This window comes from Neophocaena asiaeorientalis, unplaced genomic scaffold (assembly GCF_003031525.2).
Source record: "Neophocaena asiaeorientalis asiaeorientalis breed wild unplaced genomic scaffold, Neophocaena_asiaeorientalis_V1.1 scaffold46, whole genome shotgun sequence".
Lineage (NCBI taxonomy): Eukaryota > Metazoa > Chordata > Mammalia > Artiodactyla > Phocoenidae > Neophocaena > Neophocaena asiaeorientalis.
In genome coordinates this window covers 3,615,799-3,631,934 of record NW_020175393.1, presented here as the reverse complement: position 1 = coordinate 3,631,934, position 16,136 = coordinate 3,615,799, and the positions used below count along the sequence as shown (strand labels likewise).

Here is a 16,136-nt window from a genome sequence, read left to right as displayed (position 1 = left end):
GAGAGACCTGAACTCTTGGCACTGATGTTTTGCCTGTGAGTCCTCTACTGACACCCACTTATCAAACATCCTTCGTTTATGGTCAAAGTTTGAGGACATTTCTTTGCTAAATTTCCAAGTCATCAGTATAATTTCGTACCAAAATAAGAATGACATTAGGATGTATATGTATACCTAGCATCCAGCACAGTATTTGGCACATAGTAGGTACTCAAGATATTTGTTGAATAATGATTACATAATTGTGTGAATGAATGAATCCAAGCAACTCTGCTGACTGACTAAGGGAATGTGTGTTATTTTAAGTAGTGTGAATAATGAAATAATTTGTAGTGTAAATAATTCAAAAGTTTTACTTATATTTAAACAGGTAGGACCTAACGACTTAATAATTTTCTTCAGATGAAACAAAAATACTGCATGATGAAAACCTTATTAAAAAGGTGCTGGCTCTTCCTTACAGTAGAATCCCAATTTACAAATATGAAAGAAAATAGAAAATCACCATTAGTGAAAAACTACAGTAATACTTACTGGAGATAAAATCCACTAACAGAGGTTAAAATTAGTGGGTAAAAGTTTGCAATCTATGTAACAGGATTTGCATAGTTTCAAAGTATCTTCCTCAAGATATTTATCAACTACTCCACTAATTTACAGTAGAGAAGCTGGGAGAAACTACCTTAAACAAGTGATCAATGCTATCACCACCAATAGTAAGACATATGGAGATCACGAATCTTGTGATATAATGCACTAAGAAGGACACAATACCATTTCTGTAGTATGCACATCAAAAATGTATAACCTTAGTATGATCATAAGGAACCTAAGCAACCCCAAACTGAGGGGCATTTGGCAAAATAGCTCATCTATTAATACTCTTCCAAAGTGTCAAAGTCAAGAAAGACAATTAAAGACTGAGGAACTATATCAGATTTTAGGACTAAGGAGAAATAACAACTAAATGGAGTAGGGAACTGTGGCTAGAAACCTGGAACAGAAAAAGGAAATTAGGGGAAAAACTGTTGAAATTCAAGTAAAGTATTTAGTTAAATTTCTAATGTTAATTTCCTGATCCCAATAATTATACTATGATTATGTACAATGTTAACATTAGAGGAATCTAGGTAAGGTATATATGGAAATGCTCTATTATTTTTGTAGCTTTTCTGTAAGTCTAAAATTAGTTCAAAATTTAAAAAATTTTTAAGGTTTTTGGGAAGTCTGGAGACTTGGTTTCTCTCTGTTTCTCCATGGCCTAAGCTTAACTGAGACTTAGACCACTTAGTTCTCGGGCCGTTACCAAGTAATTCTCTTACCTTCCCTGCATTGGTGAATTATTTGAAACCCTACATTTCAAAGGACTTTCTCCTCACGCTACATGTTGCTTATCAAGAGTAAATAGGGCTATTCAGGGACTTCCCTCGTGGCGCAGTGGTTACGAATCTGCCTGCCAATGCAGGGGACACGGGTTTGAGCCCTGGTCTGAGAAGATCCCACATGATATGGAGCAACTAAGCATGTGTGCCACAACTACTGAGCATGCGCTCCAGAGCCCGCGAGCCACAACTACTGAGCCCGCATGCCACAACTACTGAAGCCCGTGCGCCTAGAGCCTGTGCTCTGCAACAAGAGAAGCCACTGCAATGAGAAGCCCATGCACCACACCGAAGAGTAGTCCCTGCTCACCGCAACTAGAGAAAGCCTGCGTGAAGCAACAAAGACCCAATGCAGCCAAAAAAAAAAAGAGTAAAAAGGGCTATTCGATATTATACTGGAATTCACAGGCAGTGTATTAAAGCAAGGGAAAAAAATATAAGGGTAAAGAATTGCAAAGCAAGAAATAAAACTTCATTCATAGATTTTTTTTTTTTTTTTTTTGCGGTATGCGGACCTCTCACTGCTGTGGCCTCTCCCGTTGCGGAGCACAGGCTCCGGACGCGCAGGCTCAGTGGCCATGGCTCACAGGCCCAGCCACTCCACGGCATGTGGGTTCCTCCCGGACCGGGGCACGAACCTGTGTCCCCTGCATCGGCAGGCGGACTCTCAACCACTGCGCCACCACGGAAGCCCATAGAGATGTATTTTTTAATGTAGAAAATTCAAAAGAATCTACAGATAAATTAATAGAATTAATAAGATTTTATCAAAGTTGCTGGATATAAGATGAGTAAATAAAAATCAATTACTTTCCTTTATACCTGCAGGAAACAGAAAGTGAAAAAAAATTTTAAATACCATTTACCAAAGCATAGTAAATATGAAGTAAGTTGTAATGAAACTAAGAAATGATGTGCAAGACCTCTATAGAGAAAATATGTAACTTTATTGAGAAATATTAATAAGGACCTAAATTAATTGAAAGATAGCATTTTCCCAGAATAGGCAAATTATTTTGAAGAGCAACATGGGAGGATTTGCTTCTCCAGCTATCAAGACTGAATGTAAACTTATAATGTTTAAAATAATGTCCATCAAAAGTAGAAAGAATAAATAAGCATTCATATATACATATATCGGAATACACAGAAGGAAAATGAGCACTCTCAAGCAACTCACAGCAACATGGAAGATGCTTATATACATAATAATAAGAAAAATAAGCAGAAATAAAAATTGTGTACAGTGTAATTCCATTAATATAAAGTTCAAAAGTGGACAAACTAAACTGCACTGTTGAGGGATATGTATACCAGTGGTAAAACTATAAAGAAAAGCAAAGAAATTATTATCACAAAAGTCAAAATAATGAATACCTCTGTGGGGAGGGATGGAGTTGTGATTAAAGATCTGGGTGGGGATAACATGGGTGTTTGTTTTATAAATATTTATTAAGCTCAACATCTATTTTAATGAACTTTCTATTTATATATTTCACAATAAAAATGGGGATTGCTAAATTTATTACAAAACTATTACTAGACTAATTACTAAAAAAAGTAATTAAACAGTGTGGTGGACTTCCCTGGTGGTGCAGTGGTTAAGAATCCTCCTGCCAATGTAGGGGACATGGGTTCGAGCCCTGGTCCGGGAAGATCCCACATGCCGCGGAGCAACTAAGCCCGTGCGCCACAACTACTGAGCCTGCACTCTAGAGCCCGTGAGTCACAACTACTGAGCCCGCGTGCCACGACTACTGAAGCCTGCGTGCCTAGAGCCTGTGCTTTGCAACAAGAGAAAGCCACCGCAACGAGAAGTCCGCGCAGCGCAACAGAGTAGCCCCTGCTCGCCACAACTAGAGAAAGACTGCATGCTGCAATGAAGACCCAACACAGACAAAAATAAATAAATAAATAAATTTATATAAAAACAAAACAAACAAAACAGTGTGGTATTACAGACTTAGACAATTAGGCCAGTGGAACAGAAAAGGGTCACACATTTATATGTTGCATGGTTTGTATCAGATGTGTCACTATAGAAACAGACTTTTAAAAAATGATGTGAAACAATTGAATACTTATATGAAAAAAATCAACTTGTAGACCTCTACCTCACAGCATACACAAAAATCTATTCCTTTTAGATTAAAGACCCAAATATGAAAGATAAAACTATAAAGATGTTTTTGGAATAATATAGGAGAATATCTTCATGGTCGTGAGGTAGAAAATGTTTCTTAAACAAGACACAAAAAGCACTAGCCTAAAAAGAAATGACTGTTAAGTTGAATTAAATAAAAATTAAGAACTTCTGTTTATTCAAAGACATGATGAAGGTTGAAAAGCAAACCATGGAATACCCAACAAAGGACTTAAATCTATAATATATATATTCCTACATATGTGTAAGGAACTGCTAAGTAAAACTGATCAACATTATTGGTAATCAATGAAGTAGAAGTGGAAATTAACTAACTCATACACACTAAAATAAAAATTCTGACAGTATCATGTGCTAATACAGTTGTAGATAATGGGAATTGTCATACGGTGTTGGTGGGAATGTAAATTGTACAACCATTTGGAAAACAGTTTGGCATATTCTGGTAAATGCCCCAGCAGTTATGCTTCAGGGTATATCATCTTGAGGAATTTATACATCTGTGCACCTGGAATCATGTACAAGAATATTCATAGCAGTGTTGTTCATGATGGCCCCCAAACTGGAAACAAAGACAGGAGACTATGTAAGCCTGGAGACAAAGAGAATGGGGAGATGGCTGCCTGGACCCTGATGGCTTTTTAGTTCTGTTTCCAGTCTCTGATGAGGCCCAACTGACCTTTGTCCTCTTTTAATAAATTTCCTGTTTTGGGAATTCCTTGGTGGTCCAGTGGTTAGGACTCAGTGCTTTCACTGCCAGGGCCCAGGGTCAAGCCTGGGTCGAGGAACTAATATCCCACAAGCTGGGCGGTGCAGTCAAAAAAAATTCTTCTCTTTTGCTCAAGCTGATTTGAGCAGGTTTTCTGCTACTTGCAGTCAACTGAGGCTTGCTTAGGGAAAATATGTGGAAGGGGAACCTATAAATTACAAACGACTCAAGAGACATATCTACTAATGTGAGGACCTAATTTGATATAAACACAAAGATTGTGAAAGAAAGCACAACAACAACATCAACAAAACAAAACACAACATATGACAGCAAATAACTTTTTTAAAAGATCACCCCCAAACCCACCATACCTCTGGTTCAAGGTCTCTCATGAGGTGGCAGTCAAGTTGTCAATTATCTCAAGGCTCTACTGAGGCTGGAGGATCAGCTTCCAGGCTCACCCATGTTTGCTGGCAGGCCTGGGTTTCTCGCCATGTGGGCCTCTACATGGGCTGCTTGAGTGTCCTCACAACACGGCTGCTGGTAGGACCGTGTGTGGGGCCCAGTGCAAGGTGAAAATGCAGAGTCCCTAGTTCAGAAGTTATCCAGAATTTCAAGATGGTCAGAGTAGAGCATTAAGCCAAGTGTGGAGGCTTTCTAAGCCCAGGGCACTGTGTGATTGCATAGGTCACACACCCTTGAAGTCAACTCTGGCAGCTGATGACCTGAATGAAAGGGAGAGCCAGAGAGCAACCAAGACAGGAGCCACAGTCTTGCAACCTAATCTCAAAAGTGACATCATTTTTGTTGTAGCCTATTTATTAGAAGTAAGTTATTTCATGCTTTAGGGGTGGAGCTCAAAACAGGGCATGAATACCAATTAGCCATTGTAGGTCATCTTAGAGGTGGTCTACCAGTACAACCATGTATGAGAAATCAGGGAAATTTGAACATTGACTGGATATTTGATGATGTTAAAGAACCATTAATAATTTCTTCGGTGTGATGATGGTATTGTACTCAAAAGAGGGTGTTTTTTAAAAAGATATATACTGAAAATATCTACAGATGAAATGATTTAGTGTTTTGGATTTGCCTCAAAATAATATGGGATGGGAGTGGAATGGGGGCATTGATGAAACAAGATTGGCCATGAGTTGACCATTGTTGAAGTGGGTGATCGGTACTTGGGGGTTCATTATACTCTATTTTTCAATAAGTTTAAACTTTTATATTAAAAAAAAGCCTTGCTCGTTTAAGGCAATAAATTGGCTCACCGGATTCATAACTGATTTCTGATGAGCACACTGGTATGATGTAAATTGAAGAGAGTCCCTCAGGGCAGGAGATGTGGACTTGAGACGTCAAAGGATGACACCATGAATGTTAATCCATTTGCCTCAAAATTTCCAAATTCTCATGGTGCTTCTTAGAAAAGAAAGTAAGTATTGAAGAAGGAGCTGAAGGAAGAGACTGGAGTGGTTGGCATATGGAAGAGAGACAACACATACCAACTTGGAGTCACCTCAATTAAGTGTGACAATCCTTACCTGTTCTCCAGCTTTTTCTCCAGCCCTGGAAGATTCCTAGGACCTTCTTGTACTAGACTGGGGGTAAGAATGGGGCTCTTCTGAGCTGTTGGAATTAAAGGTCTTATTGCTGTGATGTTTGCTTTCCATGATTTGCATGAAGGCCTCACAGTGAAAGGTGTTTAAGCCTATGATTTAGAATTGATGTGTAAGAGCTTGTGATAAAATAGGAAGAGAAGGGCTTCCCTGGTGGCGCAGTGGTTGACAGTCCGCCTGCCGATGCAGGGGACGCGGGTTCGTGCCCCGGTCCGGGAAGATCCCACATGCCGTGGAGCAGCTGGGCCCCTGAGCCATGGCCTCTGAGCCTGCGCGTCCGGAGCCTGTGCTCCACAACGGGAGAGGCCACAGCAGTGAGACGCCCGTGTACAGCAAAAAAAAAAAAAAAAAAAAAAAAAAAAAAGAAAAAGAGGTAAAAAAAAAATTTTTTTTAAAAAAAAAAAAAAAAAAAAAAAAAAAAAAAATAGGAAGAGAAGTTAGAAATCAAAGGAGATAATAAAAAGTACTAATTAAGGGCTGTATGCCAAGGGATTCCGTTACCATAGTCAGCTGTATACATGGGTCATTTTTATTTTAAATATTCTTTACAGCTTTTATTTCAGGTGACTTTTAAAAGCCAGGCTACCTTTGCTTACTTAAAGTATCTTGCTTTTCAGGCCTGACGTTTGGTTTGCTGGCAAGGCAATTGGTTCCTCCTCTCAATGTCTCTTATGCAGCTTTCTGTGCTTCAATAATTTATGGAATTTTGGGATCATGTCATCAAATGTCCATTGGTGAGTTCAGTGCCGGAACCACAGGAGGTGGATGAAGTCTCCATCTCAGTCATTTACTTATTGCTAAGGAACCCAAGCTAAAGCTATGTTTAAGGTAGAAAGAAAGGAGGCAGAAGATGGATATTCTATCCATAGCATTAGTGTTCAGATTTTAGAAATTAAACATTTCTTTTGTGATATTATTAATGTCACCACCAGACAAACAGGCCAGCAAGCTATTAAAGGAATTATAGGACAAGAGGTACTTTTCTTGGTGAAATTACCACATGTTGGAATCTGACTATCCTCAACCTGGAAGATCCAGAAATGATTTTGCCCAAACTCCTAGAGTGGATCCACTTTTCAGCTGTACCCCAATAACCAAAATCTGTGGACCTGATTTATAATAATCATGTCAGGGCTTCCTTGGTGGCACAGTGGTTAGGAATCCGCCTGCTGCCGGAGACACGGGTTCGAGCCCTGGTCCGGGAGGATCCCACATGCCGCAGAGCAACTAAGCCCGTGTGCCACAACTACCGAGCCTGCACTCTACAGCCCGCGAGCCACAACTACTGAGCCTGTGTGCCACAACTACTGAAGCCCACGCGCCTAGAGCCTGTGCTCCGCAACACGAGAAACCACCGCAATGAGAAGCCTGTGCACCGCAGCAAAGAGTAGCCGTTGCTCACCGCAACTAGAGAAAGCCTGCGTGCAGCAACTAAGCCCCAATGTAGCCAAAAATAAATAAATAAATAAATAAAATTTATATAAAAGAATAATAATAACAATAATCATGTCAGATTATTAATTTACATTGAGAAAATGCTGTCATAGTAATCAAAGCACTCAAACCCACAGGATAAGCACTTTTCTTCCCTGAGTCAAAAGTCCATCTACTAATTTATAATTGGAACTGACTGTTATAGAGACCAGACTAGCTGAAGTTCATATAATTAAAACAATTACTTCCCCTAGGTGAACCCATACAGAAATCAAATCACAAAATGCCCTGAGAGTCTCAGAAGGGCATCGCCAACATTCACACAGTAAAGTGCCTTTTTCTGAGCTTCCACACTGTATAACTGACCAAGCAACCAACACTGACCATTCTGACTGTCACAGTTTTTCTCCAGGTGTGTTTGTATATTCAGTCCAGTTGCCATCCCATTCTGTTGAGTGCTCCTTTGCCTTTTTTAAGGACAATATTCCGTATCTTTCCTAAAATCTATTATGTGTTGATTTTACATTTGAACACTAAGAGAACTATTTTATTCCCATTTTTCCAAGTTCCCAGAGCACATTACAATCATTTCCAAATACTGGTAACAAGGGCTACTAGAGTTTTGTTTCTGTTAGGTACTTTAAAGGTAAGATTTGCCTTTGCCTCCCTTATGCTGATAGTAGAAGTAAATGAAATTATATTTGAAATAGGTTTAGCTCCATGTCATTTTGCACCTATTAAATCCTTCATAAGTGTTAGGTATTATTTTTCTTCTTATTATTATTGTTTAGCTTTGTTTTCTGATCCTTTCACCACCATCTCATGTTTTACCGTTTCTAAGAACAGGCACAGTGGCTGAGCCTGATATACATTTCTAGTCAGTTTCTCTTTACTCCTACTCCATATGCCCATGATGCAAAGAGGTTAATACCTAGACCACCAAGATCTAAAACTTGTGAGTTCGTTACAGTACATGGACCCAGAGTTCCTTTCCCTGCTCTTTCTTATTTCTTGGTGGCCACTTTCAAATAAGAAAATTTTGTCAGATCAAGGGCAAAACATCAGACCATGCCTTGCTTTTGTCAATATCTGTCAGTTTACCTGGACTTAAAACCTCACTTTCTGCCTGAACATTTTCTTTCATAGGTACATTCTTCCTTGTGAGTGCTCTGACAATCAATGTCCTGAGGACGTACCCATTCAACAGTGGCCAACTAATACTGGGAACTTTCATCAAGGATGACTTTTCTAACCTCTCCTTCTTTGAGAACTATAACAAATCCTTGAGTGTGATGGCATCCACAACGTTGCTGACTGGGATTATTCAGGTAGGACCTGAGTCTATGAACCCCTGAAGAAGCAATAAATAAATAAAGGGTCTGCACGTGGACCCCTTCCTTTAATTGCTCCTGTTACCCATTGTGATATATCTGGAACTTAAGTGATTTAAGTTTTCAAAAACTTATGGGTCTTGTGGATAGGCTGTCTCCTCAGTAACAAAACTTCTCCCTCCTCTGAAACTACCACATTGGTTTAGGATGAGATACTCAATATTCTCATCAGTCCCTGATACTCTAAGACTAAAGAAGTGTCCCAGGGACTGTGGCCTAGAGTTCTACTCATGATTTCACGTTTTAAAAAATTTCTTTCTATCCTTTCAACAAGAATAGCATTCATGGGATCACATACTATATTTTTGGTTAGTGAGCATTAGAGTCAGACCTGAAATCCTTTTTCTGCAATGACGGGACTCAGCTAATGGGCAATATCAATGACGTATTAAAATATCAAACCTTATTTTGGGCTTATTTTTAATTTCTTCTGTGAGTCTACCATCTGAAATGTCACCCACTGAACTAAAGTCACATATTTCAGTTTTATTTCTCTTTCTTCTCAGCTAACCTGCTCTATAGCTAATTTTCACCGATTTCCCCTGGGGCCATCTTTTATTAGGCAAGGACTTATTGGAAGCCTACAAAGGCAGACTATTATGGTAGGCTGACCCCAGCCCTGACACTTACCAGCTATGTGACTTACTTAAGTTATCTTACCTTCGTGGGCCTCAGTTTCTTCATGTTTAAAATGGGAAAAATAATATTTGTATTGCAGAGTTCTTGTGAGGATTAAGTGAGAAAATGCATGCAAAGCATTCAGCCCAGAGCCTGTCACATAGTAAGCATTAATAAATTATAATTACCAAGTATAGAGAAATGAAATTGGTACTTTAATAGAGACCAAAAATTTTTTTTGAAAAGATATAATACCAGGCGTCCCTGATGGCGCAGTGATTGAGAGGCCGCCGGCCAATGCAGGGGACATGGGTTCAAGCCCTGGTCCGGGAAGATCCCACATGCCGCGGAGCAGCTAGGCTCGTGTGCCATAGCTGCTAAGCCTGTGCTCTGGATCCTGTGAGCCACAACTACTGAGACCACGTGCCACAACTACGGAAGCCCACGTGCCCAGATCCCGTGCTCTGCAACAAGAGAAGCCACTGCAATGAGAAGCCCGTGCACCACAACGAAGAGTAGCCCCCGCTTGCTGCAACTAGAGAAAGCCCGCAAGCAGCAACGAAGACCCAGTGCAGCCAAAAATAAATAAATAAATTTATTAAAAAAAATAAAAGTAAAAAGATATAATACCTGTGTTTAAAATATTCAATCTTGTAGGAGAAGACAAAATAACAGTCAGTAAGTCAGCAACCTATTAATTATCTAAGTGGCCTTGGCAAGTTCTTTCCCCTTGTTTGAGTGTCATTTTTTTTTCATGTAATAAAGGAGGAGATATTCCATTTACAGGAAGATGGAATATATGTACTTTTGCCTATTCCTCCTGCTAAGAAAACTAAAAACCTTGGAAAATTATATACAAAACAAACATAAAATGACTCTGGAAGGTGAAGAGAAGAAGACAAACTGGCTCAGACCCAAGGAACAACACAGTGGTGAGTTCCCTGGGTTTTCTTCTTTGCCTCATATATCTCAGACTTGGTGCTGAAGAAGCCAGAAACCCAAAATGCCAACACGGGCAGACCAAAAAAAAGCCCCAACAGAAGTCTGCTCTTTATAGCCACAGGACCAGGAAAGACTAGCAAGACTGAAAACTTTTACCCAATAACTGCTCTACTCCAGACAAACACCAAAAAAAAAAAAAAAAAAACCAACCTGTGGTGTCATCCCCACTCATGCCAGCAAAGGCCAAGCAGGGAGCCCAGACTTCCACACTCACCCAGCTGTAATGAGGTAGCCACCTGGGGTATTGTCAGAGAAGGCCAAATAGGGAGTCAAGACTTTCATCTCCACGGGGCAGTAATGAGACACCCTTCCTACTCCTTGCTGGGGTGTGTCAGAGGAAGTCTAGTGAAGGGTCAGGTCTTTCACCCAACACAGCATTAATGATGACAACCCCATCTTCAGCAGTGTCAATGGAGGTGATGTAGGGAGAAATAAAGGCATTTCTGTCTCTCCCAGCCAGGATGGGAGGCCTAGTGGGGAGCCAGAACTTCCATCCCTTCCCAGCAAAAATGAAGAGTCCCTATTGCCTCAAGTGTCAGTGGATTTTGAGAGGAGAACCTGGACTTCTGCCTTACCAGGCAGTAACAAGGTGGCACCTTCCCCTTCCCCTGCCAGCACTTTATCAAAATAAGCTGGCTAAAACAGAAGGTTTAAATAAGATCCAGAGTCTTATAGCATAGTACACAAAATGTCAACAATTAAACTGAAAATAACTTGTCATATCAAGAACTGAGAACATTCCAACTTAAATGAAGAAAGACAAGAAAAAGATGCCAGCACTGAGATGATAGAGATATCAGGATTATCTGGGATAAATTATAAAGCAGCCATCCTAAAAACGCTTCAGCAACCAATTATGAACATGCTTGAAACAAGTGAAAAAATAGAAAGTCTTAAAAAGTAAATAGAAGATGTAAAGAAGAACCAAATGAAAATTTTGGAGCTGAAAAATACAGTAACCAAAATTAAAAATTCAAAGGATGGGCTCAACAGCAAAATGGAGGAGACAGAGGAAAAAATCAATGAACTTGAAGACAGAACAATAGAAATTACCCAGTCCGAGCAACAGAGAGAAAATAGATGGAAAAAAAAAATTAACAGAGCCTCAGGGACAAATGGGACTATTAAAAAAGCTCTAAAATTTGTGTCATAAGCATCCCAGAAAGGGAGGAGAAAAAAGATGGGGCTGAATTATTTGAAGAAATAATAGCTGAAAACTCCCCAAATTTCACAAAAAATATAATCCTACTGATTTAAGAAGCTTGAAAAAACCCAAAGAAGATAAATCCATAGAAATCCACATCAAGACAAATCATGTTTTGTTTTGTTTTTTTAATTTTTGGCTGCATTGGGTCTTTGTTGCCGTGCTCAGGCTTTCTCTAGTTGTGGCGAGTGGGGCCCATTCTTCATTGTGGTACACAGGCTTCTCATTGCGGTGGCTTCTCTTGTTGCGGAGCATGAACTCTAGGCATGTGGGCTTCAGTAGTTGCGATGTGTGGGCTCAGCAGTTGTGCCACATGGGCTCAATAGTTGTGGCTTGCGAGCTCTAGAGTGCAGGCTCAGTAGTTGTGGTGCATGGGCTCAGTTCCTCCGTGGCATGTGGGATCTTCTCTGACCAGGGCTTCAACCCATGTCCCCTGCATTGGCAGGCAGATTCTTAACCACTGCACCACCAGGGAAGTCCCCATAGTCAACTTCTGAAAACTAAAAACAATGAAAAAAAAATCTTGAAAGCATGAGAGAAACACTTCACTACAGGAGGAAAATAATTTAAATGATAGCAGATTTCTTGTTAGAAACCATGGAGACCAGAAGGAAATTGCACAATATTTTTTGTTTGCTGAAAGAACTGTCAATCCAAAATCATAGCCTCAGTGAAAATATCCTTCAAGAATGAAGAAGAGAGATTTCCCTGGTGGTGCAGTGGTTAAGAATCCACCTGCCAATACAGGCGACACAGGTTCGAGCCCTGGTCTGGGAAGATCCCACATGCTGCAGAGCTACTAAGCCCATGCATCACAACTACTGAGCCTGCGCTCTAGAGCCTGCGAGCCACAACTACTGAGCCCACATGCCACAACTACTGAAGCCTGCATGTCTAGAGGCCATGCTCCACAACAAAGAGAAGCCACTGCAATGAGAAGCCCACATACCGCAACAAAGAGTAGCCCCCGCTCGCCACAACTAGAGAAAGCCCACATGCAGCAATGAAGACCCAACACAGCCAAAAATAAATAAATTAATTAAAAAAAAAAGAATGAAGGAGATACCAAGACGTTCTCAGAAGAAGCAAAACTAAGAGAATTTGTCACCAGCAAGACCTACCCTAAAAGAATGGCTAATGGAAGTTCTCTAAACAGAAAGGAAATGATAAAAGAAGGCATCTTGGAACATCAAGAAGGAAGAAAGAACAATGGAAAAGGAAAAATATGGATAAATATGGTAGTTTTCCTTGCTTGTTGGGTTTTCTAAATTATGTTCAATGGTTGAAACAAAATTATAACACTGTCTGATGTGGTTCAAAATGAATATGGAAGAAATATTTAAAACAATTCTTTTATAAAAAACATAAAGGGAGGTAAAGTTTCTATAATTTGCTCAAACTGGTAAAATGTTTACACCGGTAGACTGTGATAAGTTATGCATATATAATGTAATACCTAGGACAACCACTTAAAATCTATACAAAGAGATACACTCAAAAACACTATAGATAAATCAAAATGAAATTCAAAAAATGTTCAAGTAACCAATGAAATCAGGAAAAATAAAGAGTTGAAAAACAGAGAAAACAAACAGGAAAATGGCAGACTTAAGCCCTAACGTATTGACATTTACATTAAAGTTAGAGACTGACATATTTAGAAATATGCTGTTTACAAGAAACATCAAGTATAATAATATAGACAGCTTGAAAGTAAAAAAATGGAAAGATAGATCATGCAAATATTAATCAAAGGAAACAGGATTGACTATATTAATATCAGATAAAGTAAACTTCAGAGCCAAGAAAATTACCAGAGGTAGAGAGGGACATTATATAATGATAAAAGTATCAGTCTACCAAGAAGACATAGCAATCCTACAAAGGTATGCACCAAACAACAGAGCTACAAAATATGTGAAGCAAAAACTGATATAACTGGAAAGGAGAAATAGACAAATCCACAATTACAGTTGGAGACTTCAACACCCCTCGCTCAACTATTGATTGGACAACTAGACAGAAAATCAGCAAGCATATAATAAAATTCAAAATATCAACAACACCAATAGGATTTGAGACATTTACAGAATACTCCCACCAATAACAGCAGAATACACATTCTTTTCAACAACCCATGGAACATACAGCAAGATAGACTGTATCCTGAGCTATAAAACAAACCTCAATAAATTTAAAAGAATTGAAATCAAACAGTATGTTCTCTGACCACAGTGGAATCAAACTAGAACTCAATAACAAAAAGTTAACAGGAAAGTCTCCAAATATCTGGATACTACTAAACAGCATACTTCTAAATAATCCATAAGTCAGGTAGGAAATCTCAAGGGAAGTTTTTAAAAAATACATTGATGTAGGGACTTCCCTGGTGGCGCAGTGGGTAAGAATCTGCCCGCCATTGCAGGGGACACGGGTTCAATCCCTGGTCCAGAAAGATCACACAGGCCGCGGAGCAACTAAGCCAGTGTGCCACAACTACTGAGCCTGTGCTCAAGGGCTGGCGAGTCACAGCTACTGAGCCCACGTGCTGCAACTACTGAAGCCCACGCGCCTAGAACCCATGCTCCATAACAAGAAAAGCCACCACAATGAGAAGCCCGTGCACCACAATGAAGAATAGCCCTCACTTGCCACAACTAGAGAAAGCCTGCATGCAGCAACAAAGACCCAAAACAGCCAAAAATAAATAAACTTAAATCTTAAAAAAAAAATACCTTGAAGTAAATGAAAATAAAACATACCAAAATTTTTGGAACACAGCTAAAGCAGTGCTGAAAAGGAAATTTATAGCACTAAAATGCATACAGTAGAATAAAGAAAATGTCTCAAATTAATAATAAAAGCTCCCTTTTCAAAACCTAGAAAAATAAGAGCAAATTAAACCAAAAATAAGCAGAAGGAAGGAAATAATAAAGAGCAAAAATGAATGAAATTGGAAAGTTTACATACTGATGATTCCATTTATGTAAAATTGGCAAGTTTACATACTGATGATTCCATTTATGTAAAATTCTTGAAGTGACAAAATTATAGAAATGGAGAATAGATTAGTTGTTGCCAGGGATTAAAGATGGGTAGAGGTCAGAGGATGGAGATTGGAGGTAGAGATGAGAGGTAAGAGGCTATTAAAGGACAACAGGAGGGATCTTTGTGCTGATGGAATTATTTTGTAACTTGGTTGTATTGTGTCAGTATCCTAATTGTGGCATTGTATCAATACTATAGTTGTGCAAGATGTTATCATTGGGGTAACTGGGTAAACCGGATCTCTGTGTGTTGCTTTTTTACAATTTCATGTCAATCTACAATTATTTAAAATAAAAAATTTAAATTAAAAAAAAGTCTGAACTAGATACTAATATCTAACATTTATTGCTATGTGCTGTAAATATTTAAAGCACTTTACATGTTTTATCTCATTTGATCCTCACAACACCCCACTGTATGAGGGTAGGTATTATTCTGGTACTTATTTTAAAGAAATAAAGGTATAAAGAGGTTAAGTGAATCGCCCAAGGTCACATAACCAGTACGATTCAAAACTGGGATTCAGGCTCAGTTTGTCTACCTCTAGAATCTGTGCACTAGATAATCTTAAAGTGCAAACTAGTGTTAATAAAAGTGAAGAGTTTGTTGTCAAAAGAATATGAAGTGGGGACTTCCCTGGCAGTCCAGTGGTTAAGAGTCCACGCTTCCACTGCAGAGGGCATGGGTTCGATCTCTGGTTGGGGAATTAAGATCCCACGTGATGTGCAGTGTGGCCAAAAAAAAAAAGAATATGAAGTGAAGGAATAACTTTTAGCTGGGATGGAGTTGTCTGGGAAGGAAACAACCATTTATTGAGCCTTTCCTTCATTCATCAAACATTTAGTATAGAACTTCCTCAGCTTACAATGGAGTTACATACTGATAAACCCATGGTAAGTTGAAAATACTGTAAGTCGAAAATACATTTAATACACCTAGCCTACCAAACATCATAGCTTAGCCTGGCCTACCTTAAACGTGCTCAGAACACTTACATTAGACTACACTTGGGCAAAATCATCTAACACATTATCTATTTTATAATAAAGTATTGAATATCTCATGTAATTTGTTGAATACTGTACTAAAGGTGAAAAACAGAATGGCTGTCTGAGTACAGAATAGTTATAAGTGTATCAGTTGTTTACCCTCATGATTGTTTGGCTGACTGGGAGCTGTCGCTCACTGCCACTGCCCAGCATTACGACAGAGTATCATACTGCATATGGCTAGCCCAGAAAAAAAAAAATCAAAATTCAAAGTACGGTCTCTACTGAATGCATATGCTTTTGCACCATCGTAAAGTTGAAAAAAATGTTAGAATCATTGTAATTTGGGAACTGTCTGTACTTGTTTTCAATAAGGATGGCAGATAGGTTTCATGTCACAGACCAATTCTGACTGACAATTGATGCCTAGAAAATTACATTAACACCAGATTCTGATGCCACATCACAGCTGGGTAATTATAGATATTTAATTATAGATATTTAATTATAGATATTTTCCATTTACAAGGTGGAAGGAAGGGATGGCATGAAGAAAGAATGGTACAT

At 39.0% G+C, this 16,136-nt stretch overlaps 1 protein-coding gene across 1 annotated transcript in view; it reads left to right on the top strand.

Moving 5' to 3' along the window:
- The window catches only part of SLC26A8 (solute carrier family 26 member 8), a 72,168-nt gene that overhangs the window by 16,241 nt on the left and 39,791 nt on the right, over positions 1 to 16,136 (top strand). The window contains exons 4-5 of the mRNA XM_024765856.1: positions 6,501 to 6,617; positions 8,464 to 8,645. Coding sequence (XP_024621624.1) covers positions 6,501 to 6,617; positions 8,464 to 8,645 — 299 coding nt within the window. The remainder of the gene's footprint in view (positions 1 to 6,500; positions 6,618 to 8,463; positions 8,646 to 16,136) is intronic.